The sequence below is a fragment of the Megascapheus bottae genome, chromosome 31 (genome assembly GCF_031878675.1).
Source record: "Megascapheus bottae isolate mThoBot1 chromosome 31, mThoBot2.hap1, whole genome shotgun sequence".
Lineage (NCBI taxonomy): Eukaryota > Metazoa > Chordata > Mammalia > Rodentia > Geomyidae > Megascapheus > Megascapheus bottae.
Genome location: NC_143539.1, coordinates 9,639,062 through 9,661,178, shown reverse-complemented (window position 1 = coordinate 9,661,178; position 22,117 = coordinate 9,639,062). Strand labels below are relative to the sequence as shown.

At 46.0% G+C, this 22,117-nt stretch overlaps 2 protein-coding genes across 2 annotated transcripts in view; both read left to right on the top strand.

Moving 5' to 3' along the window:
• The first annotated feature begins 1,287 nt into the window (after nt 1-1,287).
• On the top strand, nt 1,288-7,784 carry Nudt19 (nudix hydrolase 19). Its single transcript, XM_090321920.1, has 3 exons — nt 1,288-2,166; nt 5,723-5,930; nt 6,706-7,784. The coding sequence occupies exons 1-3, from the start codon at nt 1,459-1,461 to the stop codon at nt 6,906-6,908; spliced, it is 1,119 nt and encodes a 372-aa protein (XP_090178046.1). The 5' UTR covers nt 1,288-1,458; the 3' UTR covers nt 6,909-7,784.
• A 2,244-nt stretch (nt 7,785-10,028) lies between these two features.
• The window catches only part of Tdrd12 (tudor domain containing 12), a 40,123-nt gene continuing 28,034 nt past the window's right edge, over nt 10,029-22,117 (top strand). The window contains exons 1-8 of the mRNA XM_090323059.1: nt 10,029-10,162; nt 12,612-12,770; nt 13,985-14,121; nt 14,611-14,730; nt 16,351-16,406; nt 17,239-17,324; nt 17,507-17,687; nt 18,414-18,506. Of these exons, the coding sequence (XP_090179185.1) occupies nt 10,139-10,162; nt 12,612-12,770; nt 13,985-14,121; nt 14,611-14,730; nt 16,351-16,406; nt 17,239-17,324; nt 17,507-17,687; nt 18,414-18,506 (856 nt within the window). The 5' untranslated portion in view covers nt 10,029-10,138. The remainder of the gene's footprint in view (nt 10,163-12,611; nt 12,771-13,984; nt 14,122-14,610; nt 14,731-16,350; nt 16,407-17,238; nt 17,325-17,506; nt 17,688-18,413; nt 18,507-22,117) is intronic.

Sequence of the window (22,117 nt, the reverse complement as noted above, 5' to 3'; positions counted from 1 at the left end):
CACACATACACATACACCGTCCCCTTCACCCCCTACTACCCAAAGCTATCTACAGAGTCGATCTCTGTCATAATCCTAATGAGAGTTTTGCAGAAATAGGAAAGATCAATAAGGGAACCTAAACAACCAAAATGAGTCTTCGTAACAAACAAAAAAGTTGTAAATCTCATACTTCTGTATTTCAGAGACAGATTCAAATACTTGCTGGTCATAAGGAGTAAAGTAAACCACTATCAATCGCCTTCTACCCCTTGAGTTTTCTTTGCAATCCTGTCTTGCTTTCTGTCTTGCTTTCTTGTTTTTTTTTCTTCTCTTAGACCTTGGCCTCAGGGCTCAAAGTTGGGCTTTTCACACTGCCGCTTCTTTTTGTTGGTTAACTGGATATGAATGAATGATGGAGTTTTCTGTTTGGACTGTCTTCAAATCTGTATCTCAGCCTCCTGAGTAGCTAAGGATTACAGGGGTTAGTCACTGGTGCACAGGTGTACCTCTTTCAGTACTCAGGGACTGTCCTTGGTGTTCTGATTCTTGACTACTGTTCAGGTTATTTCAGGATAAGTCAGCCTTGTATCATTAAAGCACTCCCTGAGTAGAACACTCAGCAATGCTGTTTTTTTGTTTTGTTTTGTTTTTTTGGGGGGGGGGTTGGTTCATGGGGCTTAAACTCTGGGCCTGAGCGGACATTACGTTCTACCTCAGGTTTTATTGTTTTGTGCCAATCCTGGGGCTTGGACTCAGGGCCGGGACCCTGTTCCTTGTTTTTTTGTTGTTGTTGTTGTTTTCCTGTTTAAGGCTGGTGCTCTACTACTTGAACCACAGCTCCACTGGTGGCTTTTTTTTTTTTTTTGGTAATTAATTGGAGCTAAGTCTCACAGATTTTCCTGTCAAAGCCGGCTTCAAACTGCGATCTTCGGATTTCAACTTCCAGAGTAGCTACAATGACAGGCAGGAGCTCCCAGCTATGCACAGTGTTTGTATTACGTAACGAGTTCAAAGTTCATAGTGCCTTATAGGGAATCCTAGGCAAGACAATCAAGTTCTTCTCCGTTGCTGTGAATATTTCATCGATTATCACACTTCAGCACATCTGCCTTCTAAATGCTCTTCGTTCTTCACGCCTAGTACCGGGTTTTGAACTCAGGGCCTCCCATTCTTGCTTCGCTTAGCTTTCTGGCTCAAGGCTGACTACCACTTGAGCCACACCTCCACACTTCCAGTTTTTGATCCGCTGGCGATAAGAACCTCGCAGATTGGTCTGCCCTGGCAGGGGGAGGAAAAAGACAAGGAGCGGGGGAGGAGGAGAAAGGGAGGGGCGGGGCGGAGAGATGTGGAGGACGGCGCTCCTCCTCCCGCAGGCCGGCGGGCGTCAGTCCGGGCGAAGGCTGGTTAGGTCAGCTCGCCCCACGGCGGGTGCTGGTCCTCCCGCTCGGGAAGGTGTCCGAGGCCGGGACTCCGTCCATGGGGAGCCCTCTGCAGTCCGGCCCCGGCCTCTGGCGGCGGGCGGCCTCGGTGATCCTGGCTGCCCGCTGGGCCCGCCCGGGCGCCGCGGCCCCGTCGCCACCTCCGCCTCCCGCCGAGGACTACCGGCTGCTGCTGCTGAAGCGTGCGGCCAGCCAGAACTTCCTGCCGAACGCTCACGTCTTCCCGGGCGGCGTGCTAGACGCGGCGGACCGCTCGCCGGACTGGCTCGGGCTCTTCGCGCCGCACCACGGGCCTCCGCGCTTCGGCCTGGACCCCTGGCCGCGCCCGTTCGCGGCCTCGTTTCCGGAACTGCCCCACTTCCGGTCCGACGCCGCCGACCCCGCGGCGCTGCCTGATGACGTGGCCCGACGCATCTGCGCCATCCGCGAGACCTTCGAGGAGGCGGGCGTGCTGTTGTTGCGGCCCCGCGGCGTCTCCCCGGCTCCCGAGCCGGCCCGAGCTCTCGACCCGCCCGCGGGCCTGGCGGCCTGGCGCGCGCGCGTGCGCCGCGACCCCGGCGAGTTCCTGAGGCTGTGCGCGCACCTGGACTGCACCCCGGACATCTGGGCCCTGCAGGACTGGAGCGGCTGGCTCACGCCGCCCGTGCCCGGCGGCCACCGCCGCTTCGACACCGCCTTCTTCCTCTGCTGCCTGCGGGAGCCGCCGCCCGCCGACCCCGACCTGAGCGAGGTGACCCAATGCCAGGTAGTGGCGAGCGGGAGGCCCGGGGTCCCCCAGCACTGCCCTGTCTCCTCCTCCTCCCCTCATCTTACTCATTGTCCTGGGGCTTGGCGGCTCAGGGCCTCAGTGGCCAAGGCTCACTGGACCCACGGTTCCACTTCACGCTGCACTGGCCATCTGGTTCACCTGGATCCCCAGAGCTCAACTTTTAAGACGTGAGCCCACAGTGTCCCCCCCCCCCCCAAAAAAAAAACAAACTTGAGGACCACCCTCTTTTGGGGTTTTTTTTTCGGGGGGGGGTTGTTTACGTCTTTGGCCGGTCGTGGGGATTGAGCTCTGGGCCTGGACGCTGACCCTGAGCTCTTCAGCTCAAGGCTACCGCCCTACCGGCTGAACCGGTTTTCTGTGGTTCATTGGGGGCTCGTGATCGGGCTGGCTTTGAACCATGATTCTCAGATCTCAGCCTCCTGTAATCCCAGGATGACAGGCGTGAGCCACCGGCGCCCTGCTCACTCTGGTTACTTTCAAGGGAGCTTCACTTTGCCTTGTGCAATTTAACCCATTTATGCTTCCTACCCATAGCTCCGATGACAGATTTACCTATACTATATCAAGAATTCCCCCCACCCCCATGAGGCCCCTAAACTGTGAACCTCCTGATCTCAGCACCCTAAGTAGGTACCGGTGTAGGCACAAACCATCACACCTAACATGTTCTGTCCATCTGTCTGGGGGCTTGAACTCAAGACTCTGGGCACTGTTCTTTGTTCATTTTTTTTTTTTTTTTGCTCAAGACTAGCCCTCTACGATTTAAGACACACCTCCATTTCTAGCTTTTTAATATTGAATCACTTAGAGATAACAGTCTCAGGGACTTGACCACAATCCTTACATCTCAGTTTCCCCAATAGCAACATTACAGCCATGAGCCACCTCTGCCCAGCATGTTTCGAAAATTTTGTTATTTATTTTTGCCAGTCTTGGGATTGAGCTCAGGGCTTGAGCACCGTCCTTGGACTTTCTCAAGGCTAGAGCTCTACCACTTGAGCCTCAGCAGCACTTCTGGTATGTGGTACCAGGAATCGAACCCGGGTCATCATGCATGCTAAGCAAATACTCTACCACTAGGCCAAACTTCCAGCCCTGTTATATGTGATTTTATGTTACTGAAACCTTGGTTTTGTCCTATTCCTTTTTTCTTTTTCCCAAAGTCACACAATATTAAACTAAGTTAACCACACTCAGCAAATGGATAGAGTAATAAATTCATGCTATAATGTGTTTAATGAAGTGACACAGAGAAAATTGGTGCAAAGAAGCTGAAGACCTTTGTCTTACAAGACAGGAGGTTCTATATTCATCTGCTAGAAGTGTATCTGTGGTTAAAGTGTATATGACAGGAGCTCCAGGGGTCTTTCATATTCCTCCCTTAAGGTCATGGTCAGCCATGACATAGCCATAATATAATACTTGGACTGAGTTAATTACTTTTTGTATTCGTCAATCATCTGCATAACTAATTTATACCAATCAATCATTTGCATGCACATGGTAATGCTTGCTATCTGTAGTGCCATTCAGTATTTCTGCCCAGTTTCTCATCTTAAGCCATTACTCAGTTATGTGAGAGATACACTTGGCAGACTGACAGACCATCATTGCCTACACTAATTACAGATTGGCTTTAAAAGTTGATCAAGTTTGTGACAACCGGGATGTGATAAGTTGGGCTGGTTACAGATCATTCTGGAAGAATAAACTGGAAGACTGTTGGGAGACTTATCTTTCAGTGTACTGCAGTTCTAATCCCCCCCCCCCCGCCCCACCCCATGGCTATCTTCTTTTTCTGCTGAACAGCTCTGCCAGCCCAAGCTTTGAAAGTCTGTCCCATTCATATATTGGTTCTCAGGGTTAATGTCTCAAAAAACAGGGAATGGGGCTTAGTAGAGTGCTTGCCTAGCATGCATGAGGCCCTGAGTTCAATTCCTTGGTACCACATAATAAATAAAAATAATAAAGAGGAAAAATAACTATTATTATTATTGTTTAATCAAGCTCTTAATAGACTGAAGGGGTCAGGAGTGTGGTCACATACACAGAAAAAGCCAGAAGTGGCACTGTGGCTCAAGAGGCAGAGGGCTAGCCTTGAGCAAAAACTGTCCAGGGACCATGCCCAAGCCTTGAATTCAAGCCTTAGGACTGGCAAAAAGAAAAAGACTGAAAAGCTAGCTGGTGTCTCACACCTGTAATTCTGACTATTTAGGACACTGAGATCTGAGAATCATGGTTTGAAGCCAACCCAAGCAGGAAAGTCCATGAAACTCCAATTAACCTCCATAAAGCTGGAAGTGAAGCTTTCACTTAAGTGGTAGAGTGCTAGCCTTGAACAAAAGCAGCTCAGGGACAATGCCCAGGTCCTGGGTTCAAATCCCAGGATGGGCACAAAATAAATCAAAAGAATAGAATGAAAGTTGAGGGGCCGGGAGTTTGGCCTAGTGGTGGAGTGCTTGCCTACCATGCACAAAGACCCAGGTTTGATTCCTCAGTACCACATACATAGAAAAAAAGCCTGAAGTGGTGCTGAGGCTCAAGTGGTAGAGCTCTAGCCTTGAGAAAGTCCAAGGACAGTGCTCAGGTCCTGAGCTCAAGCCCAGGACTGGCCAAAAAAAAAAAAAAAAAAAAGAATAGAATGAAAGTTGAGCACTAGTGGCTCACACATATAATTCTATTTATACAGGAGGTTGAGATCTAAGGATCATGAGACACTTGCCTTCAATAAACCATTAAAACGCTGGAGTGGAGCTGTGCCTGAAAAGGTAGATGCTAGACAGTATTCTTGTCCTGAGTTCAAATTCTAGTACCAGCACCAACACTCCTCCCTTCCCGCCAAAAAAAAAAAAAAAACCCCACAGATTGAGGTTCACTGTGTTGTGTAAGCTAGTGTCTTTTTTTTTTTTTTTTTGGCCAGTCCTGGGCTTGAGCTCAGGGCCTGAGCACTGTCCTTGGACTTTCTCAAGGCTAGAGCTCAACCACTTGAGCCTCAGCACCACTTCCAGCTTTTTTCTACGTATGTGGTACCGAGGAATCGAACCCGGGTCTTCATGCATGCTAGGCAAGCACTTTAACCACTAGGCCAAACTCCCAGCCCAGCTAGTGTCTTTTTATAGACAAGTAACATCCTGATTCGATGTTTCTACAAATATGTGCCACTATGCCAGGCCTCTGAATCTTCCTTTTCTTTTAGGGAGGTTTTTTTTGTTTTTGTTTTTTGCCAGTCCTGGGCTTGAGCTCAGGGCCTGAGCAGTGACCTTGGACTTTCTCAAGGCTAGAGCTCTACCACTTGAGCCTCAGCACCACTTCTGGCTTTTGTCTATGTATGTGGTACTGAAGAATCAAACCCAGGTCTTTGTGCATGCTAGGCACTCTACCACTAGGCCACACTCCCGGCCCTTAGGGAGGTTTTATAAGGTATGCCAAGGAATTAATGTAATGTCGTCTAGTAAATCTTATGTCCCAAATTAACAGTCACAATCTTTGTCAATAGAATAAATCTGACAAAGCTGATCCTTTGTCTCCCCAGTGGTTATCTCCATCCGAGGCAACTAAAAATTTCCTATCCAAAAATATTTGGTTGGCATGCCCACAGTTCTATGAAATAAGAAGATTTGAAAACTTTGTTTCCCTCTCTGCCTTGCACAAATTTTCTTTGGATCGTGCATTAGAAGCGCCTGAAAGATGGATGCCCATCATGCTGGTAACTGCCAACTCCACCATCAAGCTTTTTCCAGGTAAGTAAGCAAGCACCAGTAATTGTTGCTTTCAAGATGTCAGTACTAGGGTTGAACCCAACGACTAGGTGATGTCACTTAGCTGGTGCTCTACCACTTGAGAGCCTCACCTCCAGTTTTGGCTGTTTCATAGACTTTTCCACTTTGGCTGGCTATGGACGACAATCATATCTCAACTTACAGTGTAGCTAGGGTTACAGGTATGAGACAGTGACAATGGGGCAGTCATAAATCTTCATGTGTCCAAAGCAGATACTTGGCTAGAAGGACATGAAAAATCCAAGGAAGAATTTGAACTTAGTGTTATTTATTTAACTCAGTTAAATAACTCAGTTTCCAAATACACAAAATACATACAAATAAATATTGATTTACATGTCACTGACTTTATTGTGATAGTAATATACAAAATAATACTTTATTAATTTTTCTTTTGCCAGTCCTGGGGCTTGAAATCAGGGCATGAGTACTGTCCTTGGGCTTTCTCCAGTCTAGAGCTCTACTACTTGAGCCACAGTACCACTTCCAGCTTTTTCTACATATGTGGTCTCAAGTAATTGAACCTGGGTCTTTATGTAGGCTAGGCAAGCACTCTTACCACTAGGCCAAACTCCTGGCCCCAAAATACTTCTTTATAAAAGCTGGATATGTAGCTGAAGTTGCAGAATCCTACTCACCTAGCTTGGAGCCTGAAGGCTTGAGTTCAAACTTGACTATGGAGAAAGGAGATTGGAGAATTTTAATTCTAATGGAATTTTTTTTTTTTAATTTTCAGGAGATGAACTGTATGTAGAAGATTCACACTTTGTAGACAATCCTATGTATACTGAAAAGACGACTGAAGAAATCATGAAAGGCAAGAAATTTCACCGACTAGTAATGCACGATACATATCTTTATAACCTCCATGTGACTGTCAAGTCTAAGTACAAACATAGATATCCTAAGAGCTACATAGTAAATAAAAGCCATTTGTAGGGTGTTGCTTGCCATTAAGCTGACCAACTTACAGTTGTACTAATGAGCTTGATTGATTATAGTTGGAATGTAGTATTTTTTTTTTTTTGCCAGTCCTAGGGCTTGAACTCAGGGCCTGGGCACTCAAGGCTAGAACTCTGCCACTTGGGCCACAGTGCCACTTCTGGCTTTTTCCATGTATGTGGTTCTGAGGAGTTGAACCCAGGGCTTGGTGCCTGCTTGGCGAGCACTCTACCACTAGGCCATGCTCCAGGCCCAGAACGTAGTATTTCTTAATTCAGGTGTATTGGGGCACTGTCCTTATTCTTTGTGCTGTAAAGTGTATCATATGAATATAAAGTTTATAAACAATAACAAATTGTCACAATGGTTCCCACTTGTTTTTTCTTTTCTTTTTTTTCCTTTGCCAGTCCTGGGGCTTGAACTCAGGGCCTGAGCACTGTCTTTGGACTTTCTCAAGGCTAGAATTCTACCACTTGAGCCATAGCACCACTTCCAGCATTTACTGTGTATGAGGTACTGAAGAATTGAAGCTGGGTCTTCGTGCATGCTAGGCAAGCGCTCTATCACTAGGCCAAACTCCTGGCCCTCCTCTTTTTTTTTCTTGTGCCAGTCCCGGGGCTTGAACTCAAGGCCTGGATGCTCTTGAGTTTTTTGGCTCATAGCTAGCATTCTGCCTGTGGAGCTTCAGCTCAACTTTCGGCTTTTTTGGTGGTTCACTGGAGATAAGAATCTCTTGGCTTTTCCTGCCCGGGTCAGCCTTGACCTATGATCCTTAGATCTCAGCCTCCTGAGTAGCTAGGATTTATAGGCATGAGCCACTGGCACCTGGCATTTGTTAATATTTTAAATACCAAAGCCCTGCAAAAGCCATTAACTTTTGTTGTTGGTTTTTTGTTACTAGTCCCGGGCCTGGCACTGTCCGTGGGCTTTCTCAAGGCTAGCATTTTACCTTGAGCTACAGCACCACTTCCTGCTTTTTCTATGTATGTGGTACCAACAGATCAAACCCAGGACTTCGTGCATGGTAGGCAAGCACTCTACTACTAGGCCACACTCTGGCCCCAACCATTAACTTTCATGCTCTGAAGTAGCAGTTAATTAGAGGTTAGAATGGAGCTAAATTAATAAGGTTTGTACTTTCTGATTGGGTAATCTGGAAAGAATGTTCAGTTGTATTAAGGATTTTATTTATTTTACTTTTTTTTTTGAGATGGTCTCACTTAACGTAGTCCCAGACTGGCTACAAAATCAAAGTCTTCCTGCCTCAGGTTCCTAAGAGCTGTGATTACAGGCTTGACCCACCATATCCACCTACAGTAATTGTTTACTGTTGGTTCTGAAGGGGTCTGAACTTGCTAGGCTGGCACAATGTTGCTGGGTATGCCTCTGTCCCTGATTTTTAATGACTATTTTAAGAATGGAATCTCCCTTTTCCACCCAGGCATGTGCCTGATCTTTGATCTGGCTACATGAGGGATCCCATGTTGCTGGGATCCAGAGCACATGCCATCCTTTCTGTGAACATGAGAAGTTCTCTTCTTGAGCAGGCTTGGGATTGAGACCCTTTAATCTTAGCTTTCCACATGGCTTGAGAAGACAGGTGTGAGCACCTGACCCAGCTGTCAGTTAAGAAGGGAATTTCTTGTGCTTTTTTTGCCTAGGCTGTCTTTGACCCTTGGTCCTACTGCTCTGAGCCTCGCCATATAGAAGGTTGTAAGTGTGAATCGCTGCACCTAACTTTCAAAGAATGTCAATGGAAAATGGGAAATGATCATTAGTGTTCTGATTCTCTTTTATGATCTTTGGCTAAATGAATTTATTTTTCCATGAAATGTCTTAGTTTTCCTACTAATAAAGACGATAAAATAAGAGTTCTGTGTATTTAATTCTGATTAGAGGACTCAATCCTGGAATTTTTGGCCTTGGGACTTTGGTTGTCTGGAAACTTTGTAATCACAAGTGTGGAGGGGATGCTACCATTCCCTAGGGGAAGGAGGCCAGGTGTGCACGGATGGACAATTGAACAGGCTGCAGGTGGCTCCTCAGGAGGCTGAGATGTGAAGATTGAGGTTTGAAGGCACCCTAGACGGACAAATCCAACATTTTTATTTCCAAGGAACCAGCAAAAAGCCAAAAGTGAGGCTTTGGTTCAAGTAGAAGAGTGTTAACTTTGAGCAGAAAAGCTGCACGCGTACACACACACACACAGAAAATGTTGAACTCGGATGTTATATTCAAGTTCTTTGCAGCTGGGGAACTTCCTCTGGCACTAAATCCATTAGTTCCCTCACTTTCTAGCAAGGTCTGAAGTTTCCAGGAGAGCTATGTTAGCCCAGTGTCAGTCAGGCTGTGGACTTCACCTCCTCTACAGCGGTGCTGTCCTAATGTGTACGTCCTTGAGGAGGCTTCAAGCACAAGTTATTTACATGACATGGATAGAAACAAGCTTGTTTTTTTGTTCTTTTGTTACTATTGGGGTTTTAAGTCCATGCCATGTCACATTCTCACTTAACTTTTTCTGCTCAAGGCTAGCCCTTTACCACTTGAGTCACGCCTCCACTTCTGGCTTTTTGCTGGCTAATTGGACTCAAGGATGTGTCTGCCAAGGCTGGCTGGGAGCCAGGACAGTCAAATGCTCCGCCCCTTTCTGTTATCCCCGCCCCTTCCTCTAGTTGCTACCCGCACGTTGCCACGCCCCTTCCAGTCCTGACAGCCATTCCCCGCCTCTTCCTATCAAGCCAGCCATTATCTGTCAGCTCTACCCATCATTCCCCGCCCCCTGGGCTTACCACGCCCCTTCCGGTCGTACCCGCCTCCTTCCTCGGGTTCTCCCCCATTCTTGAGGCGCTCTTCCTCGGCATGTTTTCTCAGCCCGGCCGCATACGGGCCAGGCCTGGCCAGCCGTTGTCGGGGCAGTTAACGTCCGCGTGCTTGCCGGCGGCCTGCTCGTCCGCGCGGGGCCGGGCGGGCCGTTGAGGACGCAGGCTCGCAGGGCAGGCTCGCAGGGCAGGCAGGCCGCGGTGCGGGGCTCCGGGGGCTGAGGCCCGGCGGGCAGGCCGGGGGGCGTGGCTGCGGGAGGGGCGTGGTCTCGGGGCGTGGCGGCGTCGGCGTCATCGGCCTGCTGCCTGGGCGAGCACGTGCAAGACTCTAGGACGAGGCCAGGCTCCCCGCGTGGCTAGGACAGCCCGAGAGGAGGCTGGTGCTGGGCCCCAGGTGCCTCCATCAAGATGCTGGAGATCCTGGTGCTGAAGGTGAGGGAGGAGGGGAGCCGGAGGGATGGCGGGGTGCGCTGAGACCCTGCTGCGGAAGGGGAGAGGCAGGGGGCGGAGCTCCTTAGGCTGGAGAGCCCCGGGGAATACGCGTTTGAGGGGGGGGGGGTCTCTGAAGGATTTGGAGCAGGTTTCTCCGAAATCCAGACGCAGCCGTGTCTCGTGCCCACAGGTGAACTTCATTCCCGAGTTCGGGATCGATGACTTCAGCGAGCACTGCCTGGCCTCCTGTTCCTGTCCCTTAGGAGCCCCGCTCCTTGGACAGGATGGAGGTGGCTGGGGCCCACCCGGGAAACACACCCTGTCACCAAGGAGATTATGATCTGGCAAAGAATAGGCTTGGGTGATTGGCACTTGAGATAGGCTCTCCTGCATTGCGATTGGTCTACCTATGTACATCCCCGCCTACCTGGGACAGTGGATGTGTGCCATCACACCCAGCTTCCTCCTGGTCAAGTCAGGAAGGGTCTTGGTAACTCTTCAGCTGGACTGGCCTCAAGTCCCGGTCCTCCCAATCGCTGCCTTTTGATTACCTGCTGTCTACAGGCCTGATTATTATGCCCGCAATCAATGATTTAAAAGAAATACTTTAAATTGAATTTTAACTTTATATTTTCAACTTCAAACAATGAATATTTTGTTTTTTAACAATAACTACTACGTAACAAGCCACATTCAGGGGTCTCTGACTTTTTCTCCTTCTGTCATTTATTTTTCCGATAGGTAATAGCTCATATTTTTGTTAATCTGACAATTTTTTTATTTTATTTTTTTCTTTTTGTCAGTTGTGGGGCTTGAATTCCGGGCCTGGTGCTGCCCCTGAGCTCTTCAGCTCTACACTACCGCCCTATCCCTGGAGCCACAGTGCCTTCCAGCTCTCTAGTGGTTAATTGGAGATAAGAATCTCACAGACTTTAGTACCTGAGCTGGCTTTAAACTGTGATCCTCAAATCTCAGCCTGCTGAGTAGCTACGATTATAAGTGTGAACCACCATGCTGGCTAATCTGCCAATTTTTTGTTTTGGCTAGTCCTGGGCTTGAACTCAGGGCCTAGCCTGGACACTGTTCCCTAAGCTTTTTCTCAAGGGTAGCAATCTACCTTTGGAAACACAGCACCACTTTTGTTCTTTTGTTCATGTGCTACTGAGGAACCTAGGGCTTTTTTTTTTTTTCTGTTGGGTGTGGGGGGGGGGGGATTTTTCCTCAAGGCTAGCGCCCTGCCACTTAAGTCACAGCACCACTCCTGGCTTTTCTATATATGTGGTACCAAGGAATTGAACCTGGGTCTTCATGCATGATATGCAAGCCCTCTACTACTAGGTCACACTCCCATCCCAAACCCAGGACCTTATGCATGGTAGGCAAGCACTCTACCACTAAACTACATTTGCACACACCCTCCATTTTTATTTTTATTTTTTTTGGTCATTCCTTGGGCTTGAACTTAGAGCCTGGGCACCTTCCTTTAGTTGAGCTTTCTCTACCACTTGAGCCACAGAGCCACTTCCATCTTTTTCTGTGTATGTGGTACCAAGGAATTGAATGCAGGGTTTCATACGTGCTAGGCAAGCACTCTACCACTTGGCCACACTCCTGCCCCCCCTCATTTTTTAATATTAGCAGGATTGTATATATATATCATATTTATTTCTCCTATATTATAAATATTTTGAACTTTCTGTATATTATTACTGTAAGGTCTGCTGAAAGGAAACCCCACACAGTTCAGGAGAAGAGGGTTTATTGCATGAGGAAAGAGCAGACTCCTGCCGCCCAAAATGGAGTCGGCCGAGCAAGAGAGCTTTTGGTGGGAAGTGAGAGATTATATAGGGGAAGGGATATAGCCACAGTGGAAGTGGATGTGATCTCAGAGGATGGGGAAATACCTCGGACTGGGAGACCTTCCACTGCTCCCAGGCATGCCAGGGTTACAGGTGCTGGTTGGGGATTTCCAGGGTGCAGGGGGAGAGAACCAAGGGAAGAAGTCATTTCTTCCAGGCAGACCTAACAATTACTATGAGAATTTTCCCAATATGAAAGAACAGGGACATCTGCTTTTTGAGTCATAACACATTTGAAAATTACTTATCATTCCTTGCAAGTCTTTATAATATCTTTGATTTGACTGTTTAAGACAAGGGATACTGGTCAGATCCTTGTTACTTAGTAGGCAGATGTGAGGATTGTGGTTTGAATCCACCCAAAGCAGGAAAGTTTGTGAGATTCTTATGTTTAATTGACCAGTAAAAAGCCAGAAATAGAATTATGGCTCAGATGGGAGTGTTAGTCTAGCGAAAAAATAAAGTTGATGCCCTAGACCTGACATAAAAATTTTGTTTTTATCACTGGATTTGTAATTCTAAGGTTTATTATTTCATAGTTTCTCTGATAAATCATGTATTATTTTATTTTCATATTAAACACTTTACAGATTGAAGATCCCGGTTGCTTCTGGGTTATTATCAAAGGATCTGGTAACTTTTCAGATAATGAAGTTGACTATCAGAAATTAAATAGTGCCATGAATGATTTCTATGACAGCATGTGTCAGGATATAGAAATAAAACCATTGATCTTGGAAGAAGGACAGGTATGTATCTCACTGGGGTTTAACCATTGTGTCTCCTGACATAATCTCATTGAATCTCATGCTTGAGATTATCCTGATTCATTCTCCTTAGTCCTTGTATTACAGACACTCACCACTCTGCCTGCTAATAACTCTTGAAACACTACTAAAAACGTGAAATATTTTCTTTTTTCCAGTCCTGGGGCTTGAACTCAGGGCCTGGGCACTGTCCTTGGACACTGCTCAAGGCTAGCACTCTGCCACTTGAGCCACAGCACCATTTCTAGCCTTTTCTGTTTATGTGGTACTGAGAAATCAAACCCAGTGCATCATATATGCTAGGCAAGCACTCTCCCACTAAGCCACATTCCTAACCGAAAATGTAGCTTTAGATATCCACTTAAGGGGCTGGGAGTTTGGGCTAGTGGTAGAGTGCTTACCTAGCATGCACAAAGATCCACGTTCAATTCCTTGGTCCTACATACACAGAAGAAACTAGAAATGGTGCTACAGCTCAAGTGGTAGAGCTCTAGCCTTGAGGAATCCCAAGAACAGTGTTCAGGCCCTGAGTTCAAGCCCTGGGACTGGTTAAAAAAAAAAGTTCACTTAAGATGAAGAAAGTGCCAGGTGCTGTGACTCAGGCCTGTAATCCTAGCCTCTCAGGAGGTTGAGATCTGAGGATGTAATTGAAAACTAGCATGGGCAGAAAAGGCTCTGAGACTCTGATCTCCAGTGAACCACCAGAAAACCAGAAGAGGTGCTGTAACTCAAGGTAGTAGAGCACTAGCCTTGAGCCAGAGAGCTCAGGGACAGAGCCCAGGCCCTGAGTTTAAGCCCATGATTAAAAAAAAAAAAAAATGAAGGTAGCTTTTGGAGTATTTAGTCCCTTTTTTATTATTGCCTTGGGGTTCGGTTCTTAGATTGTTTTAAGATTCAGGATAGATTGTGGAAAGTGTTTTTTTTGCTTAGGACGGGTCCTCTACCACTTGAGTCACAACTCCACATCTGGTTTTTTTGGTGGTTAACTGTAGACAAGAATCCCATGACTTTTATTCCCTAGGCTGGCTTACAACCAGATTAAGCACAAGCCTCCTGAGTAACTAGGATTACAGGTGTGAAACCCCAGCTCTGGGCTTCCAAAGTGGTTTTGAAAGAAACCTATTTCTCTCATTGTATGACTATAGAGATTTTTGGTATTGACAATAGGAAAGAAAGTCATGCTTTTCCTCTTTTAGGTGTGCGTGGTCTACTGTCAGGAGCTGAAGTGCTGGTGCAGGGCCATTATTAAGTCGATTGTCTCTTCAGCAGACCATTACCTGGCAGAGTGCTTCCTTGTGGATTTTGCCAAGTTTATTCCAGTCAAGTCAAAAAAGTATGAATATTTATTTTGCCTTACACTTTTAAAATATTTTTTTGTACCAGGGCTTGAATTTGGCTTCATGTTTGTTAGGTGATTCTCTGCTACTTGGGCCAAGCTGTTAAGCTTAAATGTTGTGTATGTGTGTACATACGCATGTACGAATTGAAGGTTGAGTTCAGAGCCTCACACTTTTGCTTCCTTGCTATGGTTTTTCCCCCTCAAGGCTGGTGTTCTACCTCCAGGTACAGCTCCAAACTTCTGGCTTTTTGCTAGTTAATTGGAAACAAGTCTCATAGACTTTCCTGCCCTAGCTGACTTTGAACCATGAACATTAGATACTGGCCTTCTGAGTATCTGAATTACAGATGTGGGCCACCAGCTACCTGGCTTTCTGTGTGTGTGTGTTGTTTTACATAGACATTAATAATATAAGTACAGTCAAATGAATTTGTCATGTCCAATTTTTGTTTAGAACAGAACCTTTCCTGCTTTTCTTTTAAGTATCCGAGTTGCCGTAGACTCTTTCATGAAGCTTCCATATAGAGCGAAAAAATTCAGACTTTACTGCACTAAACCTGTTACGTTACACATCGACTTCTGTGAAGATAGTGCACAGATTGTGTAAGTATTGCTTCTGGACTAGGTGAACCCTGAGTAGAGCCTTAAGTATGTGGGGTTAATTTGAAACCACCTGCTCTGTACAAGGACTGAGCTGACCACAGGCCTGTCTTTTGTAGGAGGCAGGAGGTGAATTCTGGGTCTGTGGTTGTCAAACTTGTCCCTGAGCTATGGGATGCCTGAGGAACCCTATTACTGGAGGAGGCCTGAGTTGTGTGCTTTTATCTGTTTTTTATTTTTTATTTATTTATTTTGCCAGTCCTGGGCTTGAGCTCAGGGCCTGAGTACTGTCCTTGGACTTTCTCAAGGCCAGAGCTCTACCTCTTGAGCCTCAGCACCACTTCTGGCTTTTTTCTATGTATGTGGTACCAAGGAATCAAACCCAGGTCTTCGTGCATGCTAGGCAAGCACTCTACCACTAGGCTAAACTCCCAGCCCCTTATCTGTTTTTTAAACTTGCAAAAAGTAGTAAATTAACTGAAGGAAAGGCATAAATCCTTAGATCATAAAACACACTTTACTAGCCAGGCGCAGTGAACACCACTTGTAGCCCCAGCTCCTTGAGAGGCTGAGGGGGGAAAGGGGAATCTCTTGGGCATAGGAGTCCCTGACAAGGTCTGGAAACATCAACTGTTCTCATCCCAACCCCCAAAAAGAAAAAAAAAAAGATGTTGGTTGCATTCCTCTCTAGCCCCACGCTACCCTCCTAGGAGACCCTGTAGTCTTATTAAGACTGCATTTCCAGCTGGGTACTGTTGGCTCATGCCTGTAGCCTTAGCTACTCAGGAGGGTAAGATTTGAGAATTGCATTTTGAAGCCAACCCAGGTAAGAGAGTCTGTGAGACTCTTATTGCCAGTTAACCACCAGAAAACTAGAAGTGGGACATAGCTCAAAGTGGTAGAGCACTAGCCTTGAGCAAAAAAGCTCAGGGACTTGTTAAACATGACATTTGAAGTGTGATGTAAAAATGTTAATAAAAATCTTGAAAAAAAAAAAAAAAAAAAAGCTCGGGACAGTGCCCAGGCCCTGAATTCAAACCCCATGACCAACCAAAAAACAAATATGGAGATCTGAACTGTGCTTTATCACTTGAGCCTCATCCCCAGCCCTTTTTTCTTTTTAGTTTATTTTCAGATAAAGCCTTTCACGGACTTGGCTAGGATTGTGACCTTCCTGTTTCCACCTCCCGAGTAGCTATGGAGCTTTTAATGGACATTTTATAATACTGTTTGGTATACAAAATTAGTTTGAGAAGTTACATTGAAGCCATTTACCAATATGTATAATTTTCCTTCTAGTTTTGTTTGTTTGTTTTTCATTTCATGGATGTAATTGTCACACTCTAGTTCTGCTGGACACTTGGCACCTCCAGGGACAGTGTTGCAGGAAGTATGATGTGTTGGGCTGGGACATGCCAGCAGGGAGTGTATATCTTGAGTCTCTGCAGTGAGGTGCCCATCGTGCGAGCCCCCCATCCCAAGAGCGGGCCTGAGCTGCTCTCTGTCAACCTGCCCATGGCTCCATTAGGTCGTATCAGAAACACCCAGTGTCTTGTCTGCCAGATGATGTTAGTGCACTAGCCAAGAATTTTACTGATAAAGTGCATCCCTTTACTGTTTCAGCCCAGCCAAGAAGTGGGACAGTGCAGCTGTCCAGTACTTCCAGAGTGTTCTAAGAGGTAAGGTCAGCTGTGTTCACCGCATCCTGCCTGAGAGTCTGTCTGGCCCATGGACATTGCTGGACTTTTTTTTTTTTTTTTTGCAAGTCCTGGGCTTGAACTCAGGTCCTGGGCACTGTCCTTGGGCTTTCTCAAGGCTAGAGTTCTACCACTTGAGCCTCAGCACCACTTCCGGTGTTTTTCTATGTATGTGGCATCGAGGAATTGAACCCGGGTCTTTGTGCGTGCTAGGCACTCTACCACTAGGCCAAACTCCCGGCTCCTTGCTAGACTTTTTGCTGCAGGTGAATACGTGGTTAGCAGAGACAGATGTGTGAGAAATAGTCATGATGCTACGAGAGAGTGTGAGAGTGTCAGTGTGTGTGTGTAGCCTTGAACTTGACCTTTCACCTTTTCCCATTACTGCTGGCACTGTTATCACCCAAGCCTTACCTCCAGCCCAGCATTTTGCTGGTTAATTTGGAGCTAGAGGAGTTGAGTTTTCTCCCTGGGTTAGCTCCAAACTGTGATCCTCCAGATCACAGTTTTCTGAGTAGTTAGGATCACAGCTATGTGGCTTCAGTTATGCCTTTTTGTTGTTGTTGGGCTAGAACTCTAGGCCTGGACAATGTCCCTAGGCTCTTCAGCCCAAGGCCATTGCTTTTCCACTAGTGTCACTTCCAGTTTGCTGGTGGTTAACTGGCGATAAGAGTCCCACAGACTTTGTGCCCAGACTGACTTTGAACTGCAATCCTCAGATCTCAGCTTCCTGAGTAGCTAGGATTAAAGGCATGAGCTACCAGTGCCAAGCTCAGTTATGCTTTTAATATAAACTCATTTATGCTTCATTTAGCAGCTACTCAGGTTGAGGCCAAATTATGTGCTGTGGAAGAAGATACTTTTGAGGTTTACCTTTATGCAACAATAAAAAATGAAAAGGTAAGTGAGATACTCATAATTTTTTTAACTAGTCCTGGGGCTTGAACTCAGGGCCTGAGCACTATCCTTGGGCTTTCTTAAGGCTAGGGCTCTACCACTTTAGCCACAGAACCACTTCCAGCTTTTTCTTTTTCTTCTTTTTTGCCAGTCCTGCTATTGTTGAAATATTTCACATTTTCCAGGTTTGTGTGAATGATGATCTGGTGGCAAAGAACTTTGCTTATTACGTGTCACCTATTCAGAATAAAAAGCATGATTCTTTGGAGAAACCAAGACTCAGTATAAAGTCTACGTCCCTTTCCAATCCAGCGCTTACTCTGTGGCCAATGCTTTGGCAAGGAAAAGACTCCCAGGCAATGAAGAGTGAGTGGGCCTCCATTGTCTAAATGTCTCCTTGGTACATTGATGGTAGTAGTTATCAAGACTTTCTCCTCATGAAGACCTACATAGTGTTTAATGATCCCTTTGATTCAAAGATGCCAAGCCTCTGACCAGTTTTGAGATTCTGAAGCTGCTACTGTTTGTCTTTATAAAGCCAGGAAGAAAAAAACCCTTTTAAGGCCAGGAGTACGGCCTAGTGGTAAAGTGCTTGTCTAAGCATGCACGAAGCCCTCCATGGGTTGAATCACTCAGTACCACATACTCAGAAAAAGCCAGAAGTGATGCTATGTCTCAAATGGTAGAGGGATAGCCTTGAGAAAGTCCAATAACAGTGCCTAAGCCCTGAGTTCAAGCTCCAAGACCGGCAAAAAAAATATTCTTAATTTCCTCTTAATGTTTAGTTACGTATTCAAGCAGCTCAAATATTTGTAGTTTAAAGATATTTTAAGAGAATATAATTTTGAATATTTAGAATTTTACAGTTTTTAATGAGAGTGGTTTGATACAAATTACACAACAAACAAGTATGAGAAAAGTTAGTCAGGGACTGTGGAAAGAAATTTGCATCATTCTTTCCTATTTCAGATTTAGCTTCCCTCCTGTACACTTAATAGCTAAAGCAGAGGAAATAAACTTACCAACTACAATTGTTGTTTTTGTTTTCTCTCATGTCTTAACTTTGGAGTTGACTTTCTTTTTCTTCTTCAGATTCACATGGTGTCAATTTTCTATCGCAATCTCTCCAGCATCCCTGTTGCAAGGATGTTGCTGGGGACCCAAGGCCAACTTCTGTGATACTGGGTGAGTCCTACTTCTTTGGTTTATTTTACTGGCAGCAAAAAATAATGCTGTATGCGTGGTATGAGCAGGTGTGTGTGCCTGTATGCATACACACATATACATATCTAGGGCTTGGACAGTTTACCTCTCAAGCTAGCCACAGAATCATCTAAAGATTACAAACATTATTTATTTATTTATTTATTATTTTGCCAGAACTGGTTTTGGACTTAGGGCCTGAGCACTGTCCTTGGGTTTTCTAAAGGCTAGAGCTCTACCACTTGAGCCTCAGCACCACTTCTGGCCTGTTTCTATGTATGTGGTACTGAGGAATCGAACCCAGGTGCATGTGAGGCAAGCACTCTACCAGTAAGCCAATCTCCCGGCCTATAAACATTATTTAGAAGCGTTTTCCCCTGTGTTTAAAAAATTTAATGGAATCAATTTATGCTAACAGTGAACGTTGGTCTTATAGTTCATATTTAGATATTTGCCTCTAATGTAAAGAAGGTAGCCCGATGTTGGTGCTCACATTTGTAATCCTACCTATTCAGGAAACTAAGACTGGAAGATTGTGGTTTGAAACCAGAATAGGCGGAAAAATCCTTAAGACTGCCATCTCCCACCATCTCCCATTAACTAGCAAAAGGTTGGTCTAGAGGTGTGGCTCAAATGGTAGTATGAATAAGAAAGCTGAGTGGCCCTGGTACCAGCATACACAAAAAGGACATGAATGGCACTGGTCAACCAGGCCCAGTGACACACACCTGCCACCTTACCCACCGGGGGCTTGAGGAAGAAGGATGGCCCATTTGCAGCCAGCCTGGACACCTTGGAAGATTGTGTCTTAGAATAAAAGTGTTAGCTGGGTGCTGATGGCTCATGTCTCTCCTACTTGAGCTGTACCACCAGTCCTCTTATTGTTGGAATTTTGTTGTTGTTTTGGGGGGTTTTTTGGTTAATAACTCATTTTCAGATTTTTTTTTGGCACTGTTATACTCTGTAGCACACAGCTCCCCACATCCAAGGGTGAGAATTAACCACCATTTTGTAGTTGTCCCTGGTCAGCAGTAAAGAGCAGATAAAACTGATAATACTCTTCAGGGGTGGGCTTGAACTCAGGGCCTGGCCACGGTCCCTGAGCTCTTTTTTTTTGTTGTTTGTTTTCCTCTTCATAACTATTATTAGCACTTCGATTTACTTCCTTGTAGTTATTTTACACCCATACACATGCTTCCTCCTTGCTTGCTTCCTTCCTTGTTTCCTTCCTCCCTTTTTCTCTTTCCTTTCTCTCTCTCTCTTTTTTCTTTCCCTGCCTCTCTTTTTCCTTCCTTGCTTCTCTCTCTCTTTCTCTCTCACTCTTTCTTTCTCCTCTCCCTCTTTCTTTTTTTCTTTTGTGTGATTGTCCTGGGGTTTGAACTCAGGGTCTGGGCAGTGTCCCCAAGCTGTTTTGCTGAAGAATAATGCTCTACCATTTGAGCTACAGCTTCATTTCTGGCTTTTTGGTGATAAGAATTTGAGATAAGAATCTCTTTTTCTGCTCCAGTTGGTTTCAAACCTCTGTTCACAGATCTGTCTCCTGAGTAGCAAAGATTATAGGCATGAGCCACTAGCTCTTTCTTCTTTTCTGACAGATTGGTACTTCAGCTTAGGACCTTGTATCCTAGTTGGGCTTTCTTGCTCACACCTAGAACTCTATCACTTGAGTCACACCTCTAGTTCTCACAAGTCTATTTTTTTAAACATTTTTTTATTAAAGGATTTATTAACATTGATTTTTACATCATATTTCAAATGACAAGTTTAACAAACAAGTGTTCAAGAAGGGAATCTCTATATACAATCACCGGGACTTAGTTTTTAGAACTTAATCCAGATTAGGTTAAGGGTTTGTATGTCATAGAAACATATTAATTTATGAAATAAAACATGTCTACAGAGTCATAGGTTTTTATGTCTATATTCCTGAGCTCTTTTGCTGAAGGGTAGTATTTTACCACTTTGAGTCACAGCTCTACTTCCCAGTTTTTGGATAATTGGAGTTCTGTAGGGGGGTAGGGAGCATAGCCTAGTGGTAGTGTGCTGGCCTAGCATGCATGAAGCCCTGGGTTCAATTCCTCGGTACTACATACTCCAAAAAAAGCCGGAAGTGGTACTGTGGCTCAAATGGCAGCCTTGAGGAAAATGTGTCAAAGGACAGTGCCCAGGCTCTGAGTTCAAGACCCAGGACTGGAAAAAAAGTCCTGTGGGGACTTTTCTGCCTGGGCTGGATTTGAACTGCTATATCAGATCTCAGCCTCCTCTGTAGCTACAATTACAGGTGTAATAACCTGCCAGGCTTAGCTGCCAAATTGTTCTTGTTTTTGTAAAAATGTTTAAGCTGCTCAACCATCTGAGAGTGGTTAGGATACCTGTGTGTGCTTTCATCCTTGTGGTTCTTGATTATGGGCATCATGTGACATCATCAGGTGACTACCACCTGTGCGTGGGGTGTTTGCCTCTAAAAGCTCAGCCCCACGGGAGGTCGGGGCTGCTCTTCATCAGCTCGAAGGTGGAGAGGAGCCTCTGCTCTGCTATTAAACTGACTCCTAGCTCGGTTCACTGAGTGCTGGTAGCTCTATGCTGGGGGCGTGGCCTCCCCCAAATGGCTGGGGTATTACATACGGAGGCCGCGGGTAGATCCCAGGCTCAAGCCTCAAACCCTGAGTTCAGGAAGCCCAGGTTAAGTGAGCCCCACCTTTCAGAGGGGGTGGCCAGTGAGAGAAAATCAGCCCTGGAGAAGGGTGGTAGCTTTTCTCGGCCAGATACTTGCCGTGGTCAGCGTTAAGCAGGTGTCTGTCTAAAATCCTCCAGAGGCGAGTGTCTTGTACCAGTGGACCAGTGGAAACAGACTGGTGAGCGTCTGTGTCCTGTGCACCAGTTGAAACAAACTGGTTGAGCATCTTGGGTTCTGTTGAACAGGCCAGTGTGCGCTGGCCTTGGATGGGTTTGTGGGTGAGCTGGACATGGCTGTAAACCTCCACCTCAGGTGGTGGTGAGATGGTGGTGAGATGTCGCCCCATCTAGTATGGACCAACCGAAACAGGCTTGCACGGGGTTGGCACATGTTGGAACAGACTGGTGGGCATCTTGTGTTCTGTGTACTGCTGAAACAGGCCGGTGTGTGCTGGCCTTGGCTTCGTGGGTGAGCGGGACACACTCTGTGCCCAACCTCAGGTGGTTGTGAGACGTTGCCCCCTCTGGCATGACGCAACTGAAACTAATAACCTGGCAGGCTTCACTGCCAAATTGTTTTGTAAAAATGCTTATCCTGCTCGACCACCTGCCTGTGATTTCATGCTTATGTAGCTTTTGACTCTGGATATCTCATGGTGATGGCATAAGGTGACTGCCACCCGAGAGTGTGGTGGTTACCTTTAAAAGCTCAGCCCCACTGAATGTTGGGACTGTTCTCTATAGCCAGAAGTTGGAGCGTAGCCACTGAGCTTCTATTAAACTAACTCCTAGCTTGGTTCACTGAGTGCTAGTGACTCTATTGCTGGGGGGCTCAGGGTCCCCCCAAAATGGCTGGAATATTACAGAAGCAGGTTGGCACCAGTTGAAATACACGGGTGAGTGTTTTATGTTCTGTG